A 23,641-nucleotide genomic window follows, 5' to 3' on the forward strand; every position below is an offset into this window, starting at 1 on the left:
CGCCTTTCCAGTTTCCAATTTCCAAGTCGACACAGTGTCATTCAAGAATTTGTCCAGGAGGTTGCAACTTCACCAGCAAAAGCAACGATGGCTTGTTGCACCTGTGCCAGGCATGCGTAGCTCAGAAGTTTCAAGAAAATGCGCTTTCCTGAAAAAGAAAAGCAGAAGTGGCGCAGCGCCCAAGTCATACAACTTAGGAATTCCCAACACTGGCTCGTTCGGGGTTTCCATATGCCTAGATCCACAATGATTCTGCGATGTAGCCATTCATGCGGCCAGTCCTATCTCAACAGACAGTGTGATTGCAATGCCTCCAGATGGAATTTGCAATACCAAGGGAGACAACCACGTAGGCAGTAGAGGTTAATAATAATGACGGCAGGTCCATTGTCGGCATTCCCAAAGCGTTACTTTCACACAATTACTAAATATGTAGAATTGTCTTCTCCGATTTTCTAAAAAGCATGCTTTTTTTCCCTTCATCTGATTTTCACTTCTTTCATTTCTAGAAAGAAAATATTAGCAATTTAGTATTACTTAAAGGAGAAATAAATAGTCGCAAAGAATATAACATACCTGTGTTTAGATTGCACTCATGATTGTCTACCTAATTTTGAGAATGTCCATCCACATGAGGGAAAAATACGTATGTGAGCTTTACAAAAGCCTTTATGGTTTAGAATAGTATGACGGCAATTTCCAGAGAGATCCAGCTCTCTGACCTACACAGTGGTGACTTGTGAAACCAGCTCCTGAATTTGGCGCCTAGATTGCACTGATGGAAAATGTCCACCCACACGAGGAGCAAATCCTCATGTGGGTTTTGCAATATGATTTTGTCATTCGCAGTGGCATGACTGCAACTGCCAGAGAGTCCAGCTCTCTGGCCTAGGCAATGGTGATTTGTGGCATCAGCTCTTACACCATTTGCAAATGGTGTACCAAAAAGCGATGAGGATTGAGCAGACGAGGAAGATCGGTCCGACGACCAACTTTGTTCGCTCTGAAAAACCGGAGCCGATAATCGTCCAGGACCCGGCCACGGCAGGGACACAGGCCAGAATTTTCGCACGCGCGTCACCGCTGCTGAAACGCCGGACTCGACTAAATCTTAATTAATTGAACTGAAAAGGATGCGAGGTTGAAAAACTTATGACCCAGAAACTTTGCCGGCGGACAAATTGCTCTGAGATCTTCGTGAAGAAGATCCCCCGGCTCTGGCCGAGCACGGTCTGCCAGTCGCTCGTGGTCATTCTCAGGAAGCAGTCCCCGTCTAGACACATGCTCCTCGCGATCCTGAGCCCTTCGACCCGGGGAATCCCCATCCTCTGCACGAGGACATACGTGATGAAGGCTCTGACTTGCTCCTCGGTTCTCGTGCGCGTCGGGTATGCGGGCGGGGGAAGGTGGCCTTGCGTGCGTGCGCGCTGCGCCTGTGCATCCATGGCAACGAGCAGTCAAGCAGTCTAGTCGTTGTCGGCGCCTTCATGAAAGGAGGAGGCTTCAGCAGGAGCCCGCTGCAGCTGCAGACTCAGTGATAGCCGGAAGACGAGCTCTAGTGGAGGGACCAGCAGAGAAAAGAGCAGCGGCACGCTGCCAAGTCAATCGTGGCCAGTAATGCTGATGCTTCATAGAGGAGAAAGGGCTCAGCCGACCCTTCGCTGGTCGACATTTTGCCCCTTCTCCTCGTCCTTCTTTGAGCCATTCTACTAGACAAAGATTAGAAGACGATAATAGAACTCCTATAGATTGATATAATTACCTTGCAATGGCAATCGAATTACTCAGATAATGAATAAAAATGGATTCCATGCACTAAGCCAGAAAGAGCGCACATTCTTTCCTTTTCAGCAAGAAGGGAAGGGAAATATAGTTGAGATATGTATGTTTGATAGTAGTCGCTGACATATTCAGAAGATAGAACAAAGACGAAACGGTATATTCAAGTTCTATATATTTGGTGTTCTATTTCTAAGTTGTTATGATTCTATAATATCCGACTTCTATCTGTCAGGGAATGACATTAGCAAATTATAACCGTTTTCTGCGAAGGGGTGGAGCGCCATTCTTATAGCCAGGCGGGACGGCCAGCGCGGAAGGGAATGGAAGGCAGTCACTTACCTAGGTGTGTATGAATAGCCACAATCACCCGGCGGACAGTTAATGTACTAATGAATCCACATATTAAATTATCTCTTGTCGTTGCAATTAATGTTGGTAATGGTGGTATTTACGGTGTTGTTGAGGTGGGGTCAGGGAATCAGTCTGGGGGAATTTAAGCAGCTGACGTCGTCCAGCTGTTTGGGTGAACGGACCTCTCGGGAGGCCACCCGAACATCCTTTCTTAAATCCCCACCAACTTCTCGCAGCCATCCTACGTCTGTTGATTGCCAGATATATTCTCAAAACCATTACAGAACTTACCCCAAGCGACGTCAGAGTCTGACGCACAGATATTTACATTCCATTGATTTTAGACATCCAAGGAAAGAGTGACAGCTGACGACTGGCAATATGACAAGGCAGCAGCATTGATTAAAGTAATTTCACTACCTTAGTTTGCTTTTCTAGACAACCATGGGTATACGCGGCCTCCAAAATAAATTTAATCTTAGGACAGACTTGTGATCAGCGTGGCTGCATACCAAGAGTGCCGGTAGCAGCATAAGCAGTTGCCGGGATATCAACAACCCACAGCGACATCGGAGGGATGTGGCGCACATAGCGTGGCCTTGGACATCAACCCATTTTCGACATTTAATGCCTGTGATTGTTGCCTGAATACTTGAATTGGTGGCTTCAGAATCACATACGCGTCTTCATGCTGTCTGGTAGCCTAGGGCATCTTTGTATGGTGTGAGAATTTGTTTGCGAGAGGCTTCACTGGCGCTGCGATTGACGCTTTGATGCTTGCTTTGTGTGCCGTGTATATAATTGATCAGATAGAAAATGATGGGATATATAGTTCCATGAGTCCTGCAAATCCGGAAAGAGGCCCTACTGAATCAGACTGCAACTGCACATTGCAAATACCATTACTTATACTTCATTGCGCGCCTTGGAATCCAAGTGCAGCGAAATATCTTCTATCCGGTCCACTCATATACTTCCTACAACTGCCAGGCAGTCCAACGTCTTTCCAGAATTGCAAAGCTCAGCTCGTTTCTTTGTTCGATAACCATATTCCGGGTGAAAAATAAAAGAAACCCCCGAAATTCGATTGTGACTTCATCTAGACTTTGGTCCCCCGGATTCCTCTATTCGAACAATGTCATCCGTTTCAGGCAACTCAGATTCCAAAGAGTCTAAGCCCGCCTCCTCGCTGGGAAAGCTCAAATCAATCTTCTCCTCGTCAGGCTCAACGTCTTTGTCTTCGGGCACATAATCCCTGGCCGGCAGCGAAGAAGAGTACTTCAAGCAGCAGCGCAAAGAAGCTGAGCGCCAAAAGCGCAAAGCAGATTATGACCGGCTTGGGTTGGCAGAACGGACAAAAGGCGTCGGCGGAGGCACCGCGGGTGGGTCCCCGGTGGTGGTGGATTTGGTGGTGTGGGAATGAGAATGGGCTGAATACTCGAGAATTGATTTGATACATTGTTAGGAGGGGCGAGAAACTCGGCTCTGTGATCATAATTTCCTTTTGGCGGACCATCTTTTCCGTCTAAGGGTTTTGCGAACATGCGAAACCTGCATTGGCGCGTGGTTGTTGGACTGGGATCTGTAAAGGATGGGATGATGGCAGTAGGCTTAGGTTGTCCAAGCTCTCTAAGGGAGAATAATAAAAAAAACTTTGCGATCACCTCTTGCCATTTTGATTGTCATTTGGCTTGCCCTGAAGAGAGATGTTTTGCGGCGGCTTCAGTGGCTTGACTGGGAGTCTCAGCGGCATGAATTTGTCCAGCAGAAAAGACTGAACCAAACCAAAAGCTGAGCTGGATATCCAGTAAATCAACAAGGCACTGGGCATCTGGAGTGTGGCTGGACCAACAGCCAGGGCCATTAGCTTAAGCGTATTCGTGAGCCATCTTTGGCGCTTTGTCCTCTCCACCCCTCTGGCGCCTCCTCTGCTAGCAGAGGAAATATTGGCGAACATGACACCAGAAAGCATAAAAGGGAGGACGAGCATCGGGTCAGACGCAATAAGGTCTGGAAACCAGAGCGCGCCTTCATATGACATAGACGTCTCCAATGGAATATTCGCATGGCTCGTTGCTAGAGCGTCAAGCACGTCTGAACGACCCGCATCGATGCTTTTGAGAGCTTCGGACGCCATCAAAAATGGCTTCGACAGCAATCCTAGCAATCCTTCGTGCGTTCCACACATCTTCCGCAATGTTTCGATCACGAGAAGGAAGACCGGGAGCTGAAGAATGGGCGCAAAGCTTGCATACCATCTGCATCCCCACCGCTTGTAGATCCCGCCACGAACCACGTACTGCAGGCTTTTCATGACCTCTTGGGAGCGGGGGTGGCCGACTGGATCTGGCAATTTCGCCACTTTCATTGCCAGAATTGATAATTCCCGATCTGGCGTATTTAACCCTTTTACTCCACGACGTACTATTTGGCGTTGCCAGGCATTCACTAAAGGTTGAAGTTCCAGTCGTTTTTGGGCAGATTTTCGGCCCCAAATGGAAAGCGGTAGCACAACTGCAGCTCGAATTGCAAGTGCTGTGAGTGGTATTGCAGCTACCCAAGGAAGGCCGGTAGCGGTGTGTATAGTCTCGAGTATTAGGTGGGTTTGTGCAATGGCTGGCTCAATGAATTGCTTCGGTCGTGAAGAGTGAAACGACCGACATGATGGTCGCAAGGGCGTAGAATATGATATTCGCTGGAGTCGGAACGACTTCGATGATATGCCTCGAAGAGTTGACATGATGAACGCTCAATTGGCATGCCAAAGCGGACTGTTATGCCTCTACAAGGTGGTTGTCAAAGATATAGCAGGGCCAGCCAACTGCCAATGATGAGTGTAGCCGACCGCGCTTGTCGCATATCGGTAATTTAGCGCGCTAAGCTCCACGAAGGGTAGAAAAAGCTCACCAGAAGCGAAAACACAACTTCTTTTTCTTTTTCTTCTCTTTAAGCATCGTCCTTGCCAATGCTGCGTTTCTTTGCTACAAACAGATATCAGTCCTTCTAGGATTGCTATCCGGGATCTGCCTCGTTCTGGACAGTTTCTCGCTTTTGCAAATGAGAAATTCGGAGTAATCTTCATCTCTTTATAGCCCGCCTTGTCTTGCCAAGCTCCCTCGGGAGTTTGGTGTTGCAAGGGTGGCTACTGCCCGTGAGGGTCTGGCATGATTTCATGTCTGCAATTGGCATCAGAAACTCAGGGCTGGCTTCTGTACCCTTGTCTACTCCTGCGGGAGGAAGAAGGGTCGGATGGTCAGGTTTCCCTATGGGAGAGCCGTTGCGAAGATTGTGTGTGTCCCGTAGTCTCTGGTTTGGCGGTTTCCCGTTATTCCAGTAGATGGGGTACGACACTTTAGTGCAATACGCGGCGTACTCGATCTCCGTCTTCCTTTTTTTGGTTGGTGGGGAGAGGTATCATTCGATTCCGATTACTCTGGCGAGGACGATGCTTCATTTCTTCTTTCTTCCTCGGTATGTCACTCTTCCTCTCTTTCTGTACGGGTTATGTAGAATACTCGACTTTACAAGGATACTGCTAACAGTTATATCGTGGATCTTGACTAGGACCTGCTTTCCCTTGCCCATTCCACGCAATTCGGCGAATGATTGCATCTCCACAATTATAGGTTCGAGCCGACGGACTATGTGATTTTGCCACGCCTTTCATATATGCTTCCCCGTGGACTCTTGTGCTTCTTCTGTAGGCAAGATCCTCTTGACTGCTAGCAATCATCGATACTAAGGTGATGTGCGGAGACAAAACCGCATCGTAGTCATTCATTCTCTGCCCTTTTTTGAAACTCATGCGAATTCATTCAATTATCGTGCCCCCACTGGCAAGCGTAGAACCCCGCCATTCGATCAATGTCCTGTTCTTTGATAGCTGTAAGAATGCTATTCTCGAAGCAGAGCTTGAGTTTGCCTCTCTCTGAGATGGTAATTTGAGACTGGACATCCTTTAACGGGTGCTAAGTCCTAATCAGTCACTACAGAGAAGCATCGGAAGTTTCTACGGCACGGACGCCCGCAAATGGGCGAAGTGATCCGAATCCCCTCTAAATCATCACTGCAATTCAACTGAAATAGTGAAGCATTGTGTCTGGTCCGGTTAAAGAGGTGCTTTTCACTGATCGGCATGAGAGAGTACCTGGACTAACCTTCTACCGGCCAAAGTTTAGTGGGCGCGGAGGGTTCTTCGGGCCGAGGTCTAGCGAACTGCGGGGAGAAGAGACGCATACAGTTCCAGTATTTACCCCAGAGTTAAACCCCCCCACCTCAAGGGCAAACAGCCTCGCATTCGGCTTCATTGCAACCGTCTCGAAGGCGATGAGCTGCTTTAGACCCGTCCAGGTTCGCTCTTTGCAACGAACCTGGCCATCAATTTGTTCAAGTCATCATCGCTCAATTCGACAATGCCGGTCAATGCTTCTCCTGCGCCATTACTCCTCAACCGCGGCTTCAGCACCGCAGGAAGAGCGTGCGTATGAGCTTCGGGAACGAACAGACTCCAAATTCGGCACAAAAAGAGATCATGTGGATCTCAGTCCGACCGCGCGCTTTGAAACCGTTTCCGTCAAGATCTACCCAGCTCGAGCCCCCGATCAAAAGGAACCAGAACCACACGTCCAACCTTCACCCCGCGACGGAGAAAGACCACCTATCCAGAAGCTATACGTGGAAAATATAGATGCCAAATTTCTTAATAGCATCAATAAAGAACGCTCTGGAAGGGTTATTCGCCAGAAAATAGCGCCTTCAAGCAACAAGGAGGAACCGTCCATTGAGGCGGTTCAAGAGTACAGATTCCGGCGTGAGTCGTCTTGGCTAGAAGTAGTACTTCGTCTACGAGGAGAACTCCTTCTCATTCGCTTTGAACCTCTCTTTTTGCGTGACGCATGCAATTGCAAAGAATGCATTGATTCTTCTACCCGTCAAAAGAACTTTCAAACCGCAGATATCCCGGCGAACATTACCATCCGAAAACTCAGCTTTACCCACGGCGGCAGACTGCGAATCCACTGGATCAATGACATTTCTGGATTCTCCGAAGCGCATACTTCATACTTCACACCGCAAGACCTGGCCACCTATGCGGACAAGCAGTCTCGAGCTCTCCGAGCGCGCTACAACGACTTGCCTCGAACGTGCTGGAACAAAGCATTAGTCTCGTCCAAAATTGACAACCTCTGGCTGGACTACAGCGACTACCTCAACTCTGACGAGTCGCTCTATGCTGCACTCAAGAATTTGCACGAATACGGACTCGTATTTTTAAACAATGTCCCTTCGACCGAAAACACTGTCGAGCACATTGGTCAGCGCATCGGACCGCTCCGAGACTCGTTTTACGGACGAACCTGGGACGTTCGGTCCGTGCCCGACGCCAAAAACGTTGCATACACGCACCAGTTTCTCGGACTACACATGGATCTGCTCTACATGGCGCAACCGCCGCAGCTGCAAATCCTGCACAGCCTGCGTAGTTCAAGCACAGGAGGTTCTTCCATATTCAGCGACGCATTTCGCGCTGCACAGCATCTTCGCGAAACAAATCCACGGCAATTCAACGCCCTTCTCAAGTTTCCAGTGACATATCACTACCGCAACGCAGGAGAGCATTACCATTTCACTCGCCCGACAATTGAACTGGAACCTCAACATTTATATACTCCGGCCAACGAAAGGGAATGTCAAGTCATTGCCAAAGTCAAGTCATCTGCCGAGGGAGAAGCCTTGGACTCGTCATCTTCTTTGCCGCTATCCCCACAAGTCTCCGCCTCTTCGTCCGAAGCCGTCGAAATATCCGACGATCCAGAAGCTCTAGAAGCACTCGAAGCAGCGAAAGCCCTTTCTTCGTTTTCTTCCCCTACCTCTTCCTCTTCCTCCTCCCAAACCACATCCACCCACCCTCCGATAGCACACATCAACTACTCCCCTCCCTTCCAAGCGCCCTTTGAAATCAACATTGGCCCTAAACTCCGCGCCTACCACGACGCCATCTCCGCCTTTTCATCCATCCTCGAACACCCCGACAACTTGTTCGAGCTGCGTCTCGAGCAAGGCCAGGCCGTCATTTTCAATAACCGCCGCGTCCTCCACGGCCGGCGCGAATTCGATGCCCATTCTGGAGAACGCTGGCTGAAAGGTGCTTATGTCGATGTCGACCCCTTCATGTCGCGCTATAGAGTTTTGCGAGAACGCTATGAGCCGTGGAAAGTAGTATAATAATACCTTTGTATAGATGATTGTAGAATATTTTATTTTTACTTTTATTTACTTTTATTTTCTCTTATTTCTTTTATTCCTTTTTTAATTTTTTGTGGCATAGTATTAAATTTTTGCATAGTATTCAGCGCTAGCGTATTCCATTGAACAATTTTTTTCCCTTTCCTGGCATTTTTTATATTTATGTTTTATTTTTCTCTTCTTTTATCTTATCTTCTTTATTTTTTTTTAGCTTATCCAGTTCCGGTCTGATTTTTTGGAAGTTAGGTCCAGTTTGTATATCTGGCATATATCTGGCAGGTCGATTGGAACAGTTGTGAAAGAGTCATTCCGATCAATAACAATAAGAAGAAGAGAGAGTTGTGATGAATCGTCTGATCAATAGAATATGATAAAAGTTGACATACATGAAGAGAGTTCGCTGCATCGCTTTATGCGTTATCCGAAGGGGGTGCCAAAAGAGGAATTTTCAGATAAAAGCACATTTGAAAACTTATAAAGGAAAAAAAAGGGGGGATAGGGCATGATTTTTTCAGTCTGAACAACGGACTTAAAGGGAGGAGAGAAGATAAGTAATGATCCTCCGACATAAGTGCTGACAGGCTGACAGGCTGACAGTCTTTGGGACAACAAGAAAAGAAGAAAACCGGACAATTGCCGCCGTTGCTACTGCTGCCTTCACACAAGGAGGGGTTCAATTGTTTACAAAAGGTATAAGGAAAACGGACACCACCGGGTCATGCCAAATTAGTATTCACCCTCCTCGTCAACCAAAGTGTCGCCAGCAACCTCCTCATAGTCCTTTTCAAGGGCAGCCAAGTCCTCACGGGCCTCGGAGAACTCGCCTTCCTCCATACCTTCGCCGACGTACCAGTGAACAAAGGCACGCTTCGAGTACATGAGGTCGAACTTGTGGTCGAGTCGGCTCCAGGCCTCGGCAATGGCGGTGGTGTTGGACAGCATGCTGACGCAGCGGTCGACGGGAGCGAGCTCGCTGTCGGGCACGCTGACGGGTTTCTGGAAGTTGATGCCGAGCTTGAATCCGGTCGGGCACCAGTCGACCAGGTTGAAAGAGGTCTTGGCCTTGAGCGCTGCAATGGCAGCATTGCAATCGCGGGGGACAACGTCACCACGGTAGAGCAGGGCCACGGCCATGAAGCTACCCTTGGTGGGATCGCAAACAACCATCTGGTTATTCGGCTCGAAGCCTACAAGTTACGGGTTAGAAACCAATTCGGGGCAGATTGACCAAAGATTTGGCAGAACGTACACTGGAACGTGAGATCGTTGACCTTGAAGCTCTCGTGAGAGCTCTTGGACTTGGAGACGACGGGGGCGTAGCTGACGAGCGGGTAGTGGATACGGGGGAAGGGAACCAGGTTGGTCTGGAACTCGTTGAGGTCGACGTTGAGCGCACCGTCAAAGCGCAAGCTGGTAGTGATTGAGCTGACGACCTGCGCAATCAAGCGGTTAAGGTGTTCATAGCCGGGACGGGGAATGTCGAGGTTGCGGCGGCAAATGTCGTAGACCGCCTCGTTGTCAACCAAGAAGGTGCAGTCCGAGTGAGTGATGGTGCTGTGGGTGGAAAGGACAGCATTGTACGGCTCAACGACGGCAGTGGAGACGCGAGGAGCGGGGTAAACAGCGAATTCGAGCTTCGACTTCTTGGAGAATTCGGTGGCAAGGCGCTCGAGCAAAAGGGCACCAAAACCGGATCCGGTACCACCGCCAAAGGAGTGGAAAACGAGGAAACCCTGGAGGGAAGAGCAGTTGTCTGAAGCCGGTCAGCGACTTACAAACCAACCCGCGCTTGTCTGCATTGTTTGTACGTACCGGCGACGCGACGAATGCGATCCATGACATCGTCCACGAGCTCTTTTCCGACGGTGTAGTGACCACGGGCATCTGCAATCACCGGTCAGCGCTTGTTGTCTTTGCAAAGATTTCACCTTTCGCTTGCTTACAGTTGTTAGCAGCATCCTCCTTGCCGCTAATCAGCAGCTCGGGGTGGAAGAGCTGGCGGTAGTCACCAGTGCGGACCTCATCAATGGGCTATTAATATTGTCGTCATCAGCGTCGCGATTCTTCACCATACGCTCTTTGGTTCATATTGTACTAACCGAAGGGTCGAGGTCGACAAAGATGGAGCGCGGGACAAACTTTCCGCTGCTGGTTTCGGTGAAGAAGGTATCATAAGAGCCGGTGTCCAGGTCCTTGGCCTCAGGGTTCGGGCGACCGTCCTGGTTGAGGCCATGCTCCAAACAGTAGCTGTTGCAACATCATTAATAGGGACTCGATGGTACACGCTCGCAATGAATGGTGCTTACAGCTCCCAAGCGCTGTTACCCAGCTGGGTACCGGCCTGACCGATATGAAGATGGCAAACCTAGATAGAAAGCGATTAGACTTGGTGGTTCGTTGCTATCGCATTTTGTGGTGAAGAAAACGCGTCTGAAGCCTCACGCGTCGCACAGTGCGGGGGCTTTAGGCATCAAGATTTAAAAAGTAAACACGTACCTCGCCTCTCATGATGACAGCGAACGGGGTTCCTCAATGAAAGACTTGAGTGCTGAGAGATGCGAAGCAGGAGATGAGCACCCAAATGTTCCGAGGGAAGCAAATGAGTTCGCGAACGAGAGATGAGGCTTGTGTAGGGTGGAGACGGGGGAAGAAAGTAGAGAAGGGGAATCGGTGGGGTTTGATGGGTTTCAGGGGAAAGCAACACATGAACCACCAACCACAGTCTCTCGCTTGTTTATCTGCTCCGTTGTTGTTTATCCTCTTTCGTCTTCGCTTCTCCCGCTCACCGCCATCTCCAAACGTCAAATCACACCGCCACCGCCTTTCAGCGCATTCGATTTACCAGCCAGATCTCTATCAAAAGCGACAACTTTCTCTGGGTTGAACAGAAATATATCATCGCCCATTGCAAAGAAATACTCCGTGATATCGTCTTTGTATCTTTACGTGAACCACGGAAGCATATACCCGCACAAGCAATCCGTTCTGATGTTATGCCCAAAGATCATATGAAAATATGCATTATACCATTTTGTTTTGGTCATAACCTCATCAGTTACCAAAATATTCATTTTTGTCCACTATTGCCACCGTGTCAAGGGGAAAAAATAAATTATGTTCCCAAGAAAGCATACTGATATCCTTTTCAAAGTATAATGCCATCTAAATAGGATCGTACAATGCGAGAATGTAAACCGGCCTGGTCAAGCCCTGCAATACCTACCGCGGGCTCCTTCCCTTTTTATTCGACTTTTTTGACTTATCTCCGTGCGCCGCTGCGTCCAGGCCAGCAAGCTCTGTGGCCCGTAGAGCATTCAGCTGGACATCCACAGAGGAGCTCTCATTGCTTGCCTTGCCCGCGCTTGCCGGATCAGCTTGTCCGATCACCGGTATCTCGGTGGCAAGCCACTGTTGGAAACGCTTGGCGACAAAAGCTCCATCTGCAGAAAACCAAGTGTTGAAAGGCGCTGAGGTCTCGACCCTTTTCCACTCGCTTCCCGCCTTTGACGACGCCTTTGGGGGCTTATATTGGACCGCCAGATCGTACACTGGTGTATGCTTCTTAACATGAGATTGTAGTTTGACCTTGTTCTGTCAGCATTTCGCTCTCAAATGAGCAGTAAGCAAAGCAGTTCGGCCCTACCTGTGTCCCTCTCCACTCGCCCACATAGACTGTGCCGCGTTCCACTGCCCAGATCCAGTATGTAAAGACAGAATTCAATATAAAATACAATATCACCGCCCATAACGTGTATCCCTTTGTCTTCTCGAACCCGAGCGTGTAATCAAAGTAGAATGTTCCGCCGGCAATCGCAACAGCTGAGTACCCCAAAGCTAATCGTACATCGCTCAGATAATGTGACTGTTTGAATTTCAGGGAATTGAGGTAGTTTGGGAGCGCATCGTCAGTGGTATTCTTGAGGTCTGTAACGATTCTGTGAGCGTCATTCATATAAATGCGGCGCAGCTTGCAACGTACCACTCAAAGAATACACTGCAATTTTTGAACCAGCGCCGGACGCCATTGATGGTATATTCTGCCCTGATATTCAAAGCAATCGAGAGGTCTAGTAATCGTAAATATATTCCGAACTGGCGCAAATTCGTCTCAAAGTGTGATTACTGTTGTCGTTGTTATAGCTTCGTAAAGTTGCCAGCGTTGCAGCCTAGCAGAAAGGTGTCCGCAACCGCCCGCCAGACACGCCGGGTAACTCTCTCGCTCAGCTCCACATCGGAGCTTGATTGAAGAAGGCCCGAAGCTCACCACCCACCAGGCCACCAAGAGCACTGGGACGAGGGAGTTTCGTACGTCAAGCTCCTGCTTTGTGCCTTCAGCTTCAAATAATAAACCCCGCTGTCATGGCTCAAGCCCTGACGCAGACAATCTACAGGGATCCAGCCCTGTTGTACGTTTCCATTGACTCTAGACTACGAGAATCTTTAAACTAATGCACTCCTTTGCAGCTACTGGATCCTCTTCCCAATTACCGTGGTTATGGTAACGCATCTACCTCCCTACACAGCTCAGATATCACCTGGTCTTACCAAAGCTCTAACCCTCAAACCATTTGTATAGATCTTGACCGGTATTCTACGCCACTACGGTACTGTTTTGCTCCAGGCAGCTCCCAAAAAAGAAGACATTAAGGGCCGCCGGGAAACGCGGTCCTTGCTACGGGGCATCACACTTCGCAACAATGCGCCTGTACTCTCTCGATCCTCATTCCAGGCTCGCAAGAACTACATTATCCCCGCATACCAATCGGGCCAGTTCCTCAAGGACCCCGACGCCAAGGGCCAACCGCCGCCAAACCCAATGACGGATCCCGCAGGCATGGAGCAAATGATGGGCATGATGAAGGGAAACATGGCGACCATGATCCCGCAGACGTTGATCATGAGTTGGATCAATTCATTTTTCTCAGGATTCATCATCAGTATGTTTTTACTCAACCCATCTATGCGACATGATATTTCTAGCCTCCACACAACTCGTGGCGCGCTTTTTGAAGTGTCTTGAACGATGAATGGCATTAACATGATTATCTAGTGAAACTCCCTTTTCCTTTGACTATTAGATTCAAATCAATGCTGCAGTCCGGAGTGGCAACTCGCGATCTCGACGTCCGTTGGGTATCTAGTTTGTCGTGGTATTTCCTCAACCTGTTTGGGTTGCAGTCTATTTTTACATTTATTCTTGGAAATGACAACGGTGAGTCCCTTAACTATCCCCTCCGGCGCCCAACTCCCTCCCTCCCTCCCTATTTCTATCCAAATTTCACTTACATCCCTTTAAAATTATATCAATACACTTAAGATCCTTCCCGCTGACAATATTCTGTCCATCCTGCAGCTGCAAACCAAATGGCAGCGCAAATGGCGCAAATGAACCCTGGCGCCGGCGCCGGCGGCTTGTTCGCGCCAGGCCAGGACCCCGATAAAATGTTCCAGAACGAAGCCGAGAATCTGGAAGTCTTGGAGCATTGGACCGTGCTTGATGGAGTCGAAGAGCGTCTCTTGGATGATTTGGACATTGTGTAAACTACGCTCAAGCTATGAAAAAATGGTATGGGACAGGCGGAATAAAGCTTTTTTTTTTTCTTGGCACTGTATTATGCATAGACGGTTTATATTACACATGTGCAGAAAACGAAAAATTAGATTTTATCAGGTTTTATCCAATCTAGCAAGTCTAGCAAAGTTCCGAGTCTAGTAATAATGCAATCCATCACAACGCCTTGAGTCACTGCCTCGAGCTAGCCAGCCAAGCCACCGAACCCAGTAGGCATCTGCATGCTTGAGAAGAAGGTAGCAATAACACAGCATCGATCTGGGAACGGATATGATAAGATGTAGTCGTGGCCGTGCAAGCAAGCAGTAATATGCAATAGCTCTTGCGAACAAAAATTTTCGCGTGTAGGAAAATTCTACGGAACCAGTCCATAGACGGAGCCCATACCACAGACGTCCACCGTAAAATTCCGTCCGCTCGTCAGTCTTCAGTTTTCGATTGGCGGTATGAACCCCTTCCCTGAGTTTTTCGAGAATGTTGCGCCCCGACGGCTGTTGTTTTGACAGACGAGGCATAGAATACAGGTGGAGACGATGAAGATAAAGTGACGGTTTCAAAGAGGGTGGCGAAAGCTTGATGCGAGATGGCCTAGGTGGTGACGAAGGTGTAAAAGGATCGAGATATTGAGTAGACGATGACAGCATCGCAGGCCGCTAGAACGGCTTTGAAAGAGAGAGGACCATGAATGTGGCCCGACTTGGCAGGTCCCCAGTAGAACATGTGAGACCGACGAGTGAGAATCAATCGGAGGAGGTTTTGTAAAGTAGGCGGCGAGAGTTGTAGAGAATATTGGGTAGGAGATGGGTGCAGCTATGTTATAATGGCGAAGAGACGGAGTGGAACAAAAGTGTTATCAGGGGTGAGTTGCTATGGAACAAGAGCAAATGTGTAGAGTACAACAGTAAGGGTATTAGAAACAGACATGAGCATGGAGGGTAATGTCAATGTAGACGGATGTGAGGACATCGATTATCATTAAAGAGGGGAGAAAAAAGAAGACCGTCCACCGCCAAATGGCCCTCCTGAACGCCGTATTATGCAAAAACTTGAAATTCCTAGATGGGGCTTGAATGCCGCAGAGATTCCGCAGGCAGTCTGAAGCCGAATTTCCTCGACGCAAGCCGTAGAAATTTGCCCCGCTGGTCGTAGAGTTCATGGCCGAGAAGATCGATGGCATCAGTCGCTCACTGCATAGAATCTCCATCGCGTGGCAAGCTCAGTGATGGCCGTCGTTGGGCTTCAGAGAAAGATTGCGAATGAAACCAATCTGCTGAAACACGGTCTCGCTCTCCTTGAGGACTTGCTCCATGGCCACGTCATTGCGGTTGGCTTGTTCTTTGAGCTCACGCAGAAAAAGTTCGTTGGTCTCGCCGTATTCTTGGGCCTTTTTCATAATCTTCGGCCGCTCGTTGATCAACCCAGTCGATACCTTGCGCTGCTCCGCGACAACACGCTCAAGACGATCCATCTTCGCTCGGGCTCGTTTTGCCTCATGGTCAATACGAGCAGCATCCCACCTGAGTTTTTCAATCTTTGCTTCGAAATCGCCCTCCAAATGCTTCCAGCTGGTAGCGAGAACATTATATTGGCTTTCTGCGAAACGTGCCTTCTCTTGCTCTTGTTGCACCGCCCTTTTAGAGGATGAAATCGCATCATCTCGCTCGGTCGTCATGATACCCGCGGCGTGCTCCGCCTTCAGGCGACGAGCCTTCTCGACGGTAAGATCGGCCTTTAATTCTTCGATTTTGCGATCTTTTCTCGAAATGGAGATCCGATGTCGTTCCTCTAGAGCCTTCATAGTGTTTACACTCTCTTGCAATTGATCGGCGCGCATCCGTACAGCTTCGCCCCGGCGCTGTTCCTCCTCGCGGCGTGATGTCTCCAAATTCAATTCTCGTTTGAGACGATCATTATCGGCCATAAGCTTTTCAATCACTCTGCCTGACTTGCCGGCTGTTGCACGTCCAGAGGCAACGGCTGATGGTGACGTATCTCCGAAGACTGGACCATCTTCTGAGACGGTCGGCAGATGAGAGGAGCCACTGGTACTCGAAGAATCCGAATAGTATCGAAGAGTTGGGGCCGAAAGACTTGAGACCAAGGGCACTCTGCCATTGGCATCCGCTCCATTTTGCATTTCATCTACTGGATCGACTTGTGTAGAAAAATTCCCATCGCTCGTACTCGAGACGAGCGGTGAAGCGTCATGGTCGGAAAGTCCGTTTATATGCGTCATACCGGTAGAGTGAACTAGGTCGCTATCTCCAGTCGTGGCTTTGGGACGGCGTCCTGAGAGAAAGTTAGAGAGCCGCATATTTTCAGCGAGGCAGGTAATGGATGGACCGGGTGATTATATTTGATAAAATTTTGTGTTTTGCCAATGAGATTGACGAAGAGGAATTGCGCTTGGGGAGCAATGTAGAGGCATTAGGGCTGGGATAGAAAAGACGAGGTCGAAGAAAAAGTGGAGTGAGCGCAGGAACAAGCTTGGACAGTGTTTGTGTGGAAAGTGCCAGGGTTTAACATGAAACCAGGCCCGTTTGGAAGAGGAGCAGGCATTAAGACATAGGACGATCGCATTGCTGACCTCAGCACTTTGAGATTCATGCTGGCTTGTTTGATCAAGACTGGTTGTTGTCCTGTGTATGCACTACGTACAATATGATTGCGGCCAATGTTGCCTCACTGTGATCGATGGACTGAGCCGTTCAACTGAAAGGCCATCACTCTGATTGAGCCTTTCTCCAAAAATGCGTCGATATATGGAGTATCCTGTTCTGTATATCAAGGATACGAAGTCTGTGATGTTGAGAAGTTGGTGTTGCATGCGCGGAGGACGGAGGAAATATCAATCTGTCCGGACTCAATTTTTTGCTGTTGTACCAAATACTTCGCTCCGATCACTTATTTCCACGCTCCATAGGAGTGAATTTACTGGGCGCTTGCCCAAAACATTAGCTCCTAAACACCCTTTCAATGACAAACACTCTTGAACGTACTTGCCATTTACATGGCTTTAGATGTTAATAATTTGTAGTACATTGAACAAGCTCAAACTAAGATATTCTTATGATACAGGATACCAGCTGTGGCAATATATTCCAGTTGGGAGGGCAACGCTCGCGTTCCTGGCACGAGGCATTTCGCGTCCACAGACCCAATCCCCTGCCCGCGGCTACGCAAAGCACTCCAACGGTCGCTTGCAGTTACCCCTTGTACCAACGGGAGTCAACGCCTCGTGGTGGCTGACGCCGAGCTTTTGTGGCGGACGGGATTTGGCGGCATTACAGGGGCAGATATATTGTGTATTTCGGAAGTAAAGTCCTTCAAAATAGATATTAACCATGCAATGTTTAAATACTCTATTTTCCAGTTCCTGTTCACCCTTTGTAACTCCGTCCTAGCTTAGCATATCACTACTTAAAATTACCGCCATAGAGAAGGAAAAAGCGAAATGTTGGCCCTTGCAATCGTGCCGCCTGCGACAATGTCCCAGAATCACTTGGTGCGCTTCTGGCCGCCTGAGGCTTTCCATGCCGTGCCTCGTCTGCTGCTTCTGGTTCTCGGCTTGCCCTTTTTCTTGCCAGAACCGCCTAGCTTGAGTCCCTGCTTGCCCGACTTGTTGCTGGCCCGGTATCCTTCGAAGACGAAAGACTCCGGTGGGCGAGGAACAACAGGTCTCTGCTTCGCATTGCCCGAATCGCCATTCTTCATCTTGGCAGCACCGGCACGGCCCAGCAATTTTCCAGCGCGACCTTGAAGGGACTTTTGTTCTGGCGTCAGTTTAGGATTGTAAATTGCTTTCGAGTTGACCTTTGCGGAAGAGTTTTTCGCTGTGGCCTTCTTCTTCATTGCCTTGGCACGGACAACGCGCAGCTTTCGAGGAAGCAGAGGAGGAAATTTCTTGTCGTTGAAGAGTAGCGCAGCTTCAACGGCATTGGCGTCCTGTACCATAAGAGTAATTAGAATTCAATTGCCCAAATTTGACATGAGAGAATGAACTTACGTTGAACTGTACGTATGCGAAACCCTTTCCAACTCGAGTCTTTGGGTCTCGGACTACTCTCACACTTTCAACAGTACCGGCCTTGCCAAATTCCCGCCACAGTCCCTCCTCCACATCAGAAGGCTGCTTTTTCTTCTTCTGAGGCTTCTTCTTGCCGTTCTCGACCTCGGCATCATCTATAAAGCTCTCGTCATCGACGAATCCAAGGTTTCCCACAAAGACACATCGTTTATGATCCGACTTGGCTGGGTGTGAGACGCTATCGACTCGCAAGTGACGATCCAGCACGATGGTGCCGTTGAGGCGTTTGGTTGCCTCGCGCGCCGCAACAGCCGTCGAATAAACAGCATATGCATTGCAGCTCTTGGTGGTTGCCTCCATCACGTCTTTTCGAGCAAATGCGGCCTTCTTAGGAATGCCAACTTCCGAGAACGCTACTGAGCGGAAGCGCAATGCTTCAACTTTGTGCGGTTGATCTGACGCGGGCAGAGACGAAATGAAAGATGCAAGATGATTGAGAAGTGTCTTCTTGTCCGACTTGGACTCAACGGCTGAAACAGCAACGTTTCCCAAAAAGACTGTCCGACTGGCCCTTTCAAGCTCTCCCTCGTCTTTGGAAGAAACCAAACTTTCATGCTGAGGAATCTCATCGTCCCCATCTTCCTCTGCTTCTGAACCACTCGATCCATCTGAATCCTCTTCATCCGACAGCCCATCTGCATCTTTTTTCTCATCCTCCTCCTCGGACTCGTTTTCTTCGGAGCCGTCACCCGCTTCCGTGTCTCTTCTCTGGCGCTTGCTCGCCTTTTCGGCCTGCTTCTTTTCTTTCTTTGCGGTCTTTTCTTCCTTGTCTGCAAGCCGACGCATATAGAGGTCTTCAAGAGCCTCTTCGGCATCGGCGCGCTTTCGCTTCCGTCCTTCTTGGTTCTTCTGTCCATTGATCTCTACTTTGGTAGGTTTAACATTCGAGTCTTCTTCTTTTTCTTCCTCATCATCGTCATCAGTCTGAGATGAAATTTCGGAACCATCGTCTTCGCTCGGCAACTCAGAGAGCTCCTCGTCGGCATCCGGGAGATCTTCGTCGTCCTGTTCGACAGCTGCTTCGGCTTCTTGATAACGAGAGAGAGGCGGAGGCCTCACAGCACCGGCCTATGAGAATTATCAGCATGCCTCCTGACGGTGAAAACTGAGTTACTCACACTTGAGGCGAACAATGATGCCAAAGATGGATCAATGGCTTTTTCATTGCTCAGGAAAGCCGGGGGGGCTGAAGGCTTGGAGTCGCCCGAGGCTCGAGAAGTTTTTCTCTCTTTTGATTTTGCCATCTTCCCAGCAAGCCTGAAAAGCGAGGGGGAAAAGTCCGATTCGATACTTGTTTGTGGTGAAGAAATTATCGCCTCCTGGGAATTGTTGCCAACTGCAGGAGATTTTCTTGGGTGCAGTCTCATGCGAAACAACAAAATTCCCCCATGTCGGCGATTTTCCGTCGCAAAGACCGAGTGATGCCCTGTAGGGGACTGATGATTGGCTGGAATTGCTCGCGTAGCTCACCATTGCGTATTTGGTCTGTGTAGATGTCCGTGATCGTGACCGAAACAGTCAAGTGAGAGACACTTGGGCCTGTCAAGATACTGAGCAGCAACCAGCATCTGCCCATCGCAGTTCAACTCTCTCCTCTTTACCCTCTCGTCTTATTTTCTTCATCGCTGACCTTTGTCGGGGATCATGTAGATGCCCCTCTGCAGCTCTTCGAAAGGCAGCATCTTGTTCACTTCCCCAGTAACTACAGCTCTCTTTGACTTTCGTGGACTTGCTCTGCTCCCACCCTCTCTCAGTCCTCACATGGGGGAAGTTCCCTCGGTCAATACTTTTAACACGACACGATTCACTCTCCCTTATTCTTTTCATTCCGAACCGTTTGCGGAGAATTGCATGCAGCTCGAGAGCGCGGGAGTGAAATCTCGACCGTTTAGCTCTCGATATTCTCATCTTCTCATAGCGACCGTGATCGAAACAAGTGTGCAAGATTAGCTCCCAGAATGAGTGGGATCGGTCGACGAAGTCGAACGAGATCGAGGCCATCGAGTGGCAGTGGCAGCAGCCCTGCTCCCGCAGAAGGTTCGTTTTACCCATGATTCTGTTCCCACGGGTATTACCTGAACAACCCTTGGTCATCTAGTTGAAGTCGGTGGCTCTCATGAGGGAATCTGGTTCAAACAAGTCATTCTTCATCGTGCCAATCTACAGAATAGAAATGACAATTGCTAAACATTAATCGTGTTTCATAGGGAACGAAACCTTAGAACTGCCTCTCAAAGCTCTTGACACAGCCCAACGCGCTCCAGACGAATCCTCAATCCTCTCCGACGAGGCACCCTCCCCACAAACAGACGTACCAATGGATGAAGCGGGCATCCCAGAACCAGAGCTTCCTGCTGATATAGCTGATGACCTACCGGCTTTCGCGAGAGATGATGATGCCCTCGAACCAACTATTTCGCAGATCGATAACAAAGACGACGATCGGTCCAGTAGCTTGAGCGACCCGGACGAAGCGCCCGAAAACGACGAATTGTTGCAAGACGAGTCGTCCGACGAGAGCGATATCTCAGATGCAAACGACTCCGAAGCTGAGACGGAACGTTTACACAGCTCGCCTTTGAAAGAAAGGACGCCTCACGATGTGGTCTTCGACCCCGATCGATCAATTCCCGCTTCCCCGAGCAAACTAGCTCACGTCATGACGGCAGATGATACCAATGAAGAAATTGAGGCTCCTGCCAAGGTTGAGGATGACAATGTGTCCGTGTCCGCAAAGAGCGTCAATGATCTAGATGATCTCCCTTCTGCCGTGACATCTCTGGCGGACTCAAACATCGCAGCTGGTCGCATGCCTTCGCCGCCTGAGCTAGCAGGCAAGAAGAGAAAACGGCTTAGTCCGCATAGTCGCAGCATCAGCCCAGAACAAGGAAACAGCGCTGAAGCCACGAAAAAGCGATCGATCCAGGAAGAGATTAATGGTAATGGGGTGGTGAAGCACGATAGTGACATTGAAGAAGAAGATGATGAGGAAGAAGAGGAAGAAGCTGTCTTACCTCCCGAGGAAATAAAAAAGGCTGACCACGAAGCGTCTGATGAGGACCTGGACAACATACAAGCAGATCTTGGTGAGCCCAAGGAGTCGGAGGAGTCTGAACAGGAAGAAATACCTGCCGTGGCCAAGGCACCCAAGGGCCGAACCACGAGACGCCGCGCTAAGCAAGCCAAAGAAGATGAGATGGAGGATACTGAAATGGCCGAGGAGGAAGCTGAGGGTCGACTTGTAGCGAACGAAACGGATATGGTAGATGAGAGCGAAGACATTGGTGGCATTGAAGGTGAGACAGATATTACGGCAAGAACTGAGGAAGAGGGTGCGTGAAGAAGCTCCTTCCCATGTCGTTTCATGCTATTGGTGCATAAGAGCTAACGTTTGGAGATTTAGTGATGAAAAAGAAGGCTGCTATGGATGCTCTGGGCGCAATTGAGAAGAACTTTGCGACATTCAGGGACAAGTACGTGATTGAGCCACCTACCCCGCGATCGCTGTGAGCATCTACTAATGTTGCATTACTCATAGGCTTTACGATGAGCGATTGGCTCAGCTAAATAACGAACTTGCGATGCTTTCCGACCCGAACTGCGTCCATCCCGAATACTTAGCTATGATGCGGTGCATCGATGCGCGCCGGGATGAAAAGATACAGCTGGAGCAGACCCTTCTGGCATATAAGCTCAAGGCATTGCAAGTGCGAAGTGTTGCGGAACGGGCCCAGATACATGCGCAGTATTATCAAACGGTTCGGGAGATCCGTGAGCGAACCATGGAGGAGGTCGGTAGGGAATGGTACAAGATCCAAAAAGACCGACGAACTTGGGAGGGAAGCGTGCCTGAATTCTCCTATCAATTCCCGACGCGCCGTTCGCAGCAAGTCACACAACAGACGGCTTACAATCTCGAGGTCTCTGTCATATCTGGCGTGGCCAAATACGTGGGATTCCCTGCTGCGCCGGAGCTCGAAGGGGCTCGACCATCCGAAATCGACGCAGACTTTGAACGTATGGCGGTGAGTCTTCACACCTGATTCGCGCCCAGTATGCCTTCGTTTGCTAAGTGTATTATAGATAAAACCTCAAGCGCGTCGCACAAATGCCCTCCAGAACAATCAGATGCGATCGGCCGCCTCAACGCCTTCGACAACACGGCCCAAGCCTACTGAGGAGCAATTACTCGAGCAGGCCGCCTGGGCAAACCCACATCAACCAGTTCATCAAACGGCGCAACAGCCACCTCGACCCTCGTCGCATCAGCCGCACGCAGGCGGGCCCTTTACTACTCCTGCCGGTCCTCGTCGAAACACTGATGCTCCACCTACCAATGGGTCTGTGTCAACCGTAGGAGCTTCTACTTTACCTGCTTCATCTGCTGCTGGTACACCGATGACGGGAGAACGGCCCAATCATTCGAACCAAGCGAATGGGAGTATGTTTGGCGAGAATATCTCTCCGTTTCCTCGTGCAGGTAACTTTGCTTCTTCGGGCGGTAAAGGCACAGGCAAGCACGGGTCCCCAAGCGCGACTCGCGAGACGGGCGAAGTTCAATATCCCGATTCTACATCGAACCGACCCCCGCATGATCCGCAGTCGGAGTCACGCCGCCGCTCCTCCAATCCTTTTGATGGACCCTTTCCGACTTCTCGTACTGGCAGATTCGGAAGCACTTCTGGGACCCAAGAGACGCCAGCAGTCAAGGACGAGGAAGGTACGGAGCGGAAGCTAATGTCATCGCCTTTGAATCATCACTCCCATGGTCCACCTGGAGGCATCGCCGCCGGCACTGGTGGGCCTCGTTTCGGCAGCCGCTGAGAGTCTAAATTTGAGCATCTTTATGGTCTCTTCATCTTCTCTTCTTTCTTGAGCCGTGGAAAAGAAAAGTATTAAATAAACAACGACGATGACGACGCGAGTGGATTGGGCGTTTTATTTGGCGATGGTCGCTTGGGCAGCTTACATGGACTCGGTCTGGGTTGGACTCTGCGCATTATTTCGATGGTGGATTCGTTATTTGTTACACGTCGAGAGCTTGTACATCATGACATGAATGGGACGATCTGCGGAGAGGCATTGTTATTATCTGAAGTCAGGTCACGGCGTCCAAGTTTGCTTTATTTCCTGCTCCTTGTACTTTGACTCGCTGTGCTTTTTGACCTTACCATATGTCCATTATTCTCTGGTAGGGCATAATTTCAATTCCAATGTAACTATAATCCTGGTAGTCAAAATAGATGCCAATTCCTTGTCGATCTTGACGTTAGTGCACATGGAATTGACATGGATGTGCTCCTTTTCGTGTTTTGGTCTTCTCTCTTGCTGGTGATTAGTGTATTCACATGTCGACCGATGTGAGCCGAGACAGACGGTCCTCTTCTCTCCAGGTTCCTCGGCACCCAGACGCTCATTTTCTCCCATATTACTTTTCGAATGACGTTTGGTTGCCCAGACTTTTCTCTGCTTCTTCATCTCATCTCATTTGCATCCCGACGGAGAATCTCGGGATCTGGATTCTGGCGCTTTGCGGGGTTCTCGGCACTCGATGCTTCTTTCCTGCCCAAGCTACACTTTTTCTTCTCATGACATCTCTTTTC

General features: G+C 49.4%; 11 protein-coding genes across 11 annotated transcripts; 4 read left to right on the top strand and 7 right to left on the bottom strand.

The window, feature by feature from the left end:
• Positions 1-479: 479 nt before the first annotated feature.
• L228DRAFT_238321 (hypothetical protein) lies at positions 480-1,445 on the bottom strand (the record flags this gene model as incomplete). The annotated part of the gene is made up of 5 exons (XM_018331035.1): positions 480-505; positions 577-603; positions 727-888; positions 923-1,104; positions 1,345-1,445. 5 exons carry the CDS (start codon positions 1,443-1,445, stop codon positions 480-482), a joined length of 498 nt encoding a protein of 165 aa, XP_018189358.1.
• Positions 1,446-3,793: 2,348 nt separating this feature from the next.
• L228DRAFT_238322 (hypothetical protein) lies at positions 3,794-4,873 on the bottom strand (the record flags this gene model as incomplete). The annotated part of the gene is made up of 1 exon (XM_018331036.1): positions 3,794-4,873. The coding sequence occupies one exon, from the start codon at positions 4,871-4,873 to the stop codon at positions 3,794-3,796; it is 1,080 nt and encodes a 359-aa protein (XP_018189359.1).
• A 1,502-nt stretch (positions 4,874-6,375) lies between these two features.
• Positions 6,376-8,715, top strand: L228DRAFT_246653 (Clavaminate synthase-like protein). The gene has a single exon (XM_018332468.1). It carries the CDS (start codon positions 6,556-6,558, stop codon positions 8,356-8,358), a length of 1,803 nt encoding a protein of 600 aa, XP_018189360.1. The 5' UTR covers positions 6,376-6,555; the 3' UTR covers positions 8,359-8,715.
• Positions 8,716-8,731: 16 nt separating this feature from the next.
• On the bottom strand, positions 8,732-11,058 carry L228DRAFT_124454 (tubulin/FtsZ family protein). The gene is made up of 7 exons (XM_018329034.1): positions 10,876-11,058; positions 10,686-10,744; positions 10,479-10,626; positions 10,323-10,410; positions 10,192-10,263; positions 9,629-10,132; positions 8,732-9,566 (listed from the first exon to the last, which is right to left on the bottom strand). The coding sequence occupies exons 1-7, from the start codon at positions 10,885-10,887 to the stop codon at positions 9,106-9,108; spliced, it is 1,344 nt and encodes a 447-aa protein (XP_018189361.1). The 5' UTR covers positions 10,888-11,058; the 3' UTR covers positions 8,732-9,105.
• A 316-nt stretch (positions 11,059-11,374) lies between these two features.
• L228DRAFT_282489 (putative signal peptidase complex component) lies at positions 11,375-12,515 on the bottom strand. Its single transcript, XM_018336003.1, has 3 exons — positions 12,359-12,515; positions 12,023-12,303; positions 11,375-11,964 (listed from the first exon to the last, which is right to left on the bottom strand). The coding sequence occupies exons 1-3, from the start codon at positions 12,402-12,404 to the stop codon at positions 11,599-11,601; spliced, it is 693 nt and encodes a 230-aa protein (XP_018189362.1). The 5' UTR covers positions 12,405-12,515; the 3' UTR covers positions 11,375-11,598.
• A 143-nt stretch (positions 12,516-12,658) lies between these two features.
• On the top strand, positions 12,659-14,088 carry L228DRAFT_246656 (transmembrane protein). The gene is made up of 5 exons (XM_018332469.1): positions 12,659-12,785; positions 12,844-12,877; positions 12,956-13,316; positions 13,430-13,591; positions 13,733-14,088. Exons 1-5 carry the CDS (start codon positions 12,739-12,741, stop codon positions 13,918-13,920), a joined length of 792 nt encoding a protein of 263 aa, XP_018189363.1. The 5' UTR covers positions 12,659-12,738; the 3' UTR covers positions 13,921-14,088.
• On the bottom strand, positions 13,893-14,881 carry L228DRAFT_124503 (hypothetical protein). The gene has a single exon (XM_018329035.1). It carries the CDS (start codon positions 14,593-14,595, stop codon positions 14,089-14,091), a length of 507 nt encoding a protein of 168 aa, XP_018189364.1. The 5' UTR covers positions 14,596-14,881; the 3' UTR covers positions 13,893-14,088.
• On the bottom strand, positions 14,882-16,593 carry L228DRAFT_124508 (hypothetical protein). The gene is made up of 2 exons (XM_018329036.1): positions 16,539-16,593; positions 14,882-16,240 (listed from the first exon to the last, which is right to left on the bottom strand). The coding sequence occupies exon 2, from the start codon at positions 16,185-16,187 to the stop codon at positions 15,168-15,170; it is 1,020 nt and encodes a 339-aa protein (XP_018189365.1). The 5' UTR covers positions 16,188-16,240; positions 16,539-16,593; the 3' UTR covers positions 14,882-15,167.
• A 432-nt stretch (positions 16,594-17,025) lies between these two features.
• L228DRAFT_246658 (hypothetical protein) lies at positions 17,026-19,365 on the bottom strand. The gene is made up of 3 exons (XM_018332470.1): positions 19,157-19,365; positions 17,958-19,106; positions 17,026-17,896 (listed from the first exon to the last, which is right to left on the bottom strand). Exons 1-3 carry the CDS (start codon positions 19,280-19,282, stop codon positions 17,450-17,452), a joined length of 1,722 nt encoding a protein of 573 aa, XP_018189366.1. The 5' UTR covers positions 19,283-19,365; the 3' UTR covers positions 17,026-17,449.
• Positions 19,366-19,600: 235 nt separating this feature from the next.
• Positions 19,601-23,344, top strand: L228DRAFT_260574 (hypothetical protein). The gene is made up of 5 exons (XM_018334272.1): positions 19,601-20,075; positions 20,246-21,370; positions 21,442-21,511; positions 21,577-22,063; positions 22,122-23,344. The coding sequence occupies exons 1-5, from the start codon at positions 19,997-19,999 to the stop codon at positions 22,860-22,862; spliced, it is 2,502 nt and encodes an 833-aa protein (XP_018189367.1). The 5' UTR covers positions 19,601-19,996; the 3' UTR covers positions 22,863-23,344.
• L228DRAFT_124584 (hypothetical protein) lies at positions 22,981-23,467 on the top strand. Its single transcript, XM_018329037.1, has one exon. It carries the CDS (start codon positions 23,098-23,100, stop codon positions 23,371-23,373), a length of 276 nt encoding a protein of 91 aa, XP_018189368.1. The 5' UTR covers positions 22,981-23,097; the 3' UTR covers positions 23,374-23,467.
• The last annotated feature ends 174 nt before the right edge of the window (positions 23,468-23,641 follow it).

Source organism: Xylona heveae (assembly GCF_001619985.1).
Source record: "Xylona heveae TC161 unplaced genomic scaffold L228scaffold_4, whole genome shotgun sequence".
Taxonomy (NCBI): domain Eukaryota; kingdom Fungi; phylum Ascomycota; class Xylonomycetes; order Xylonales; family Xylonaceae; genus Xylona; species Xylona heveae.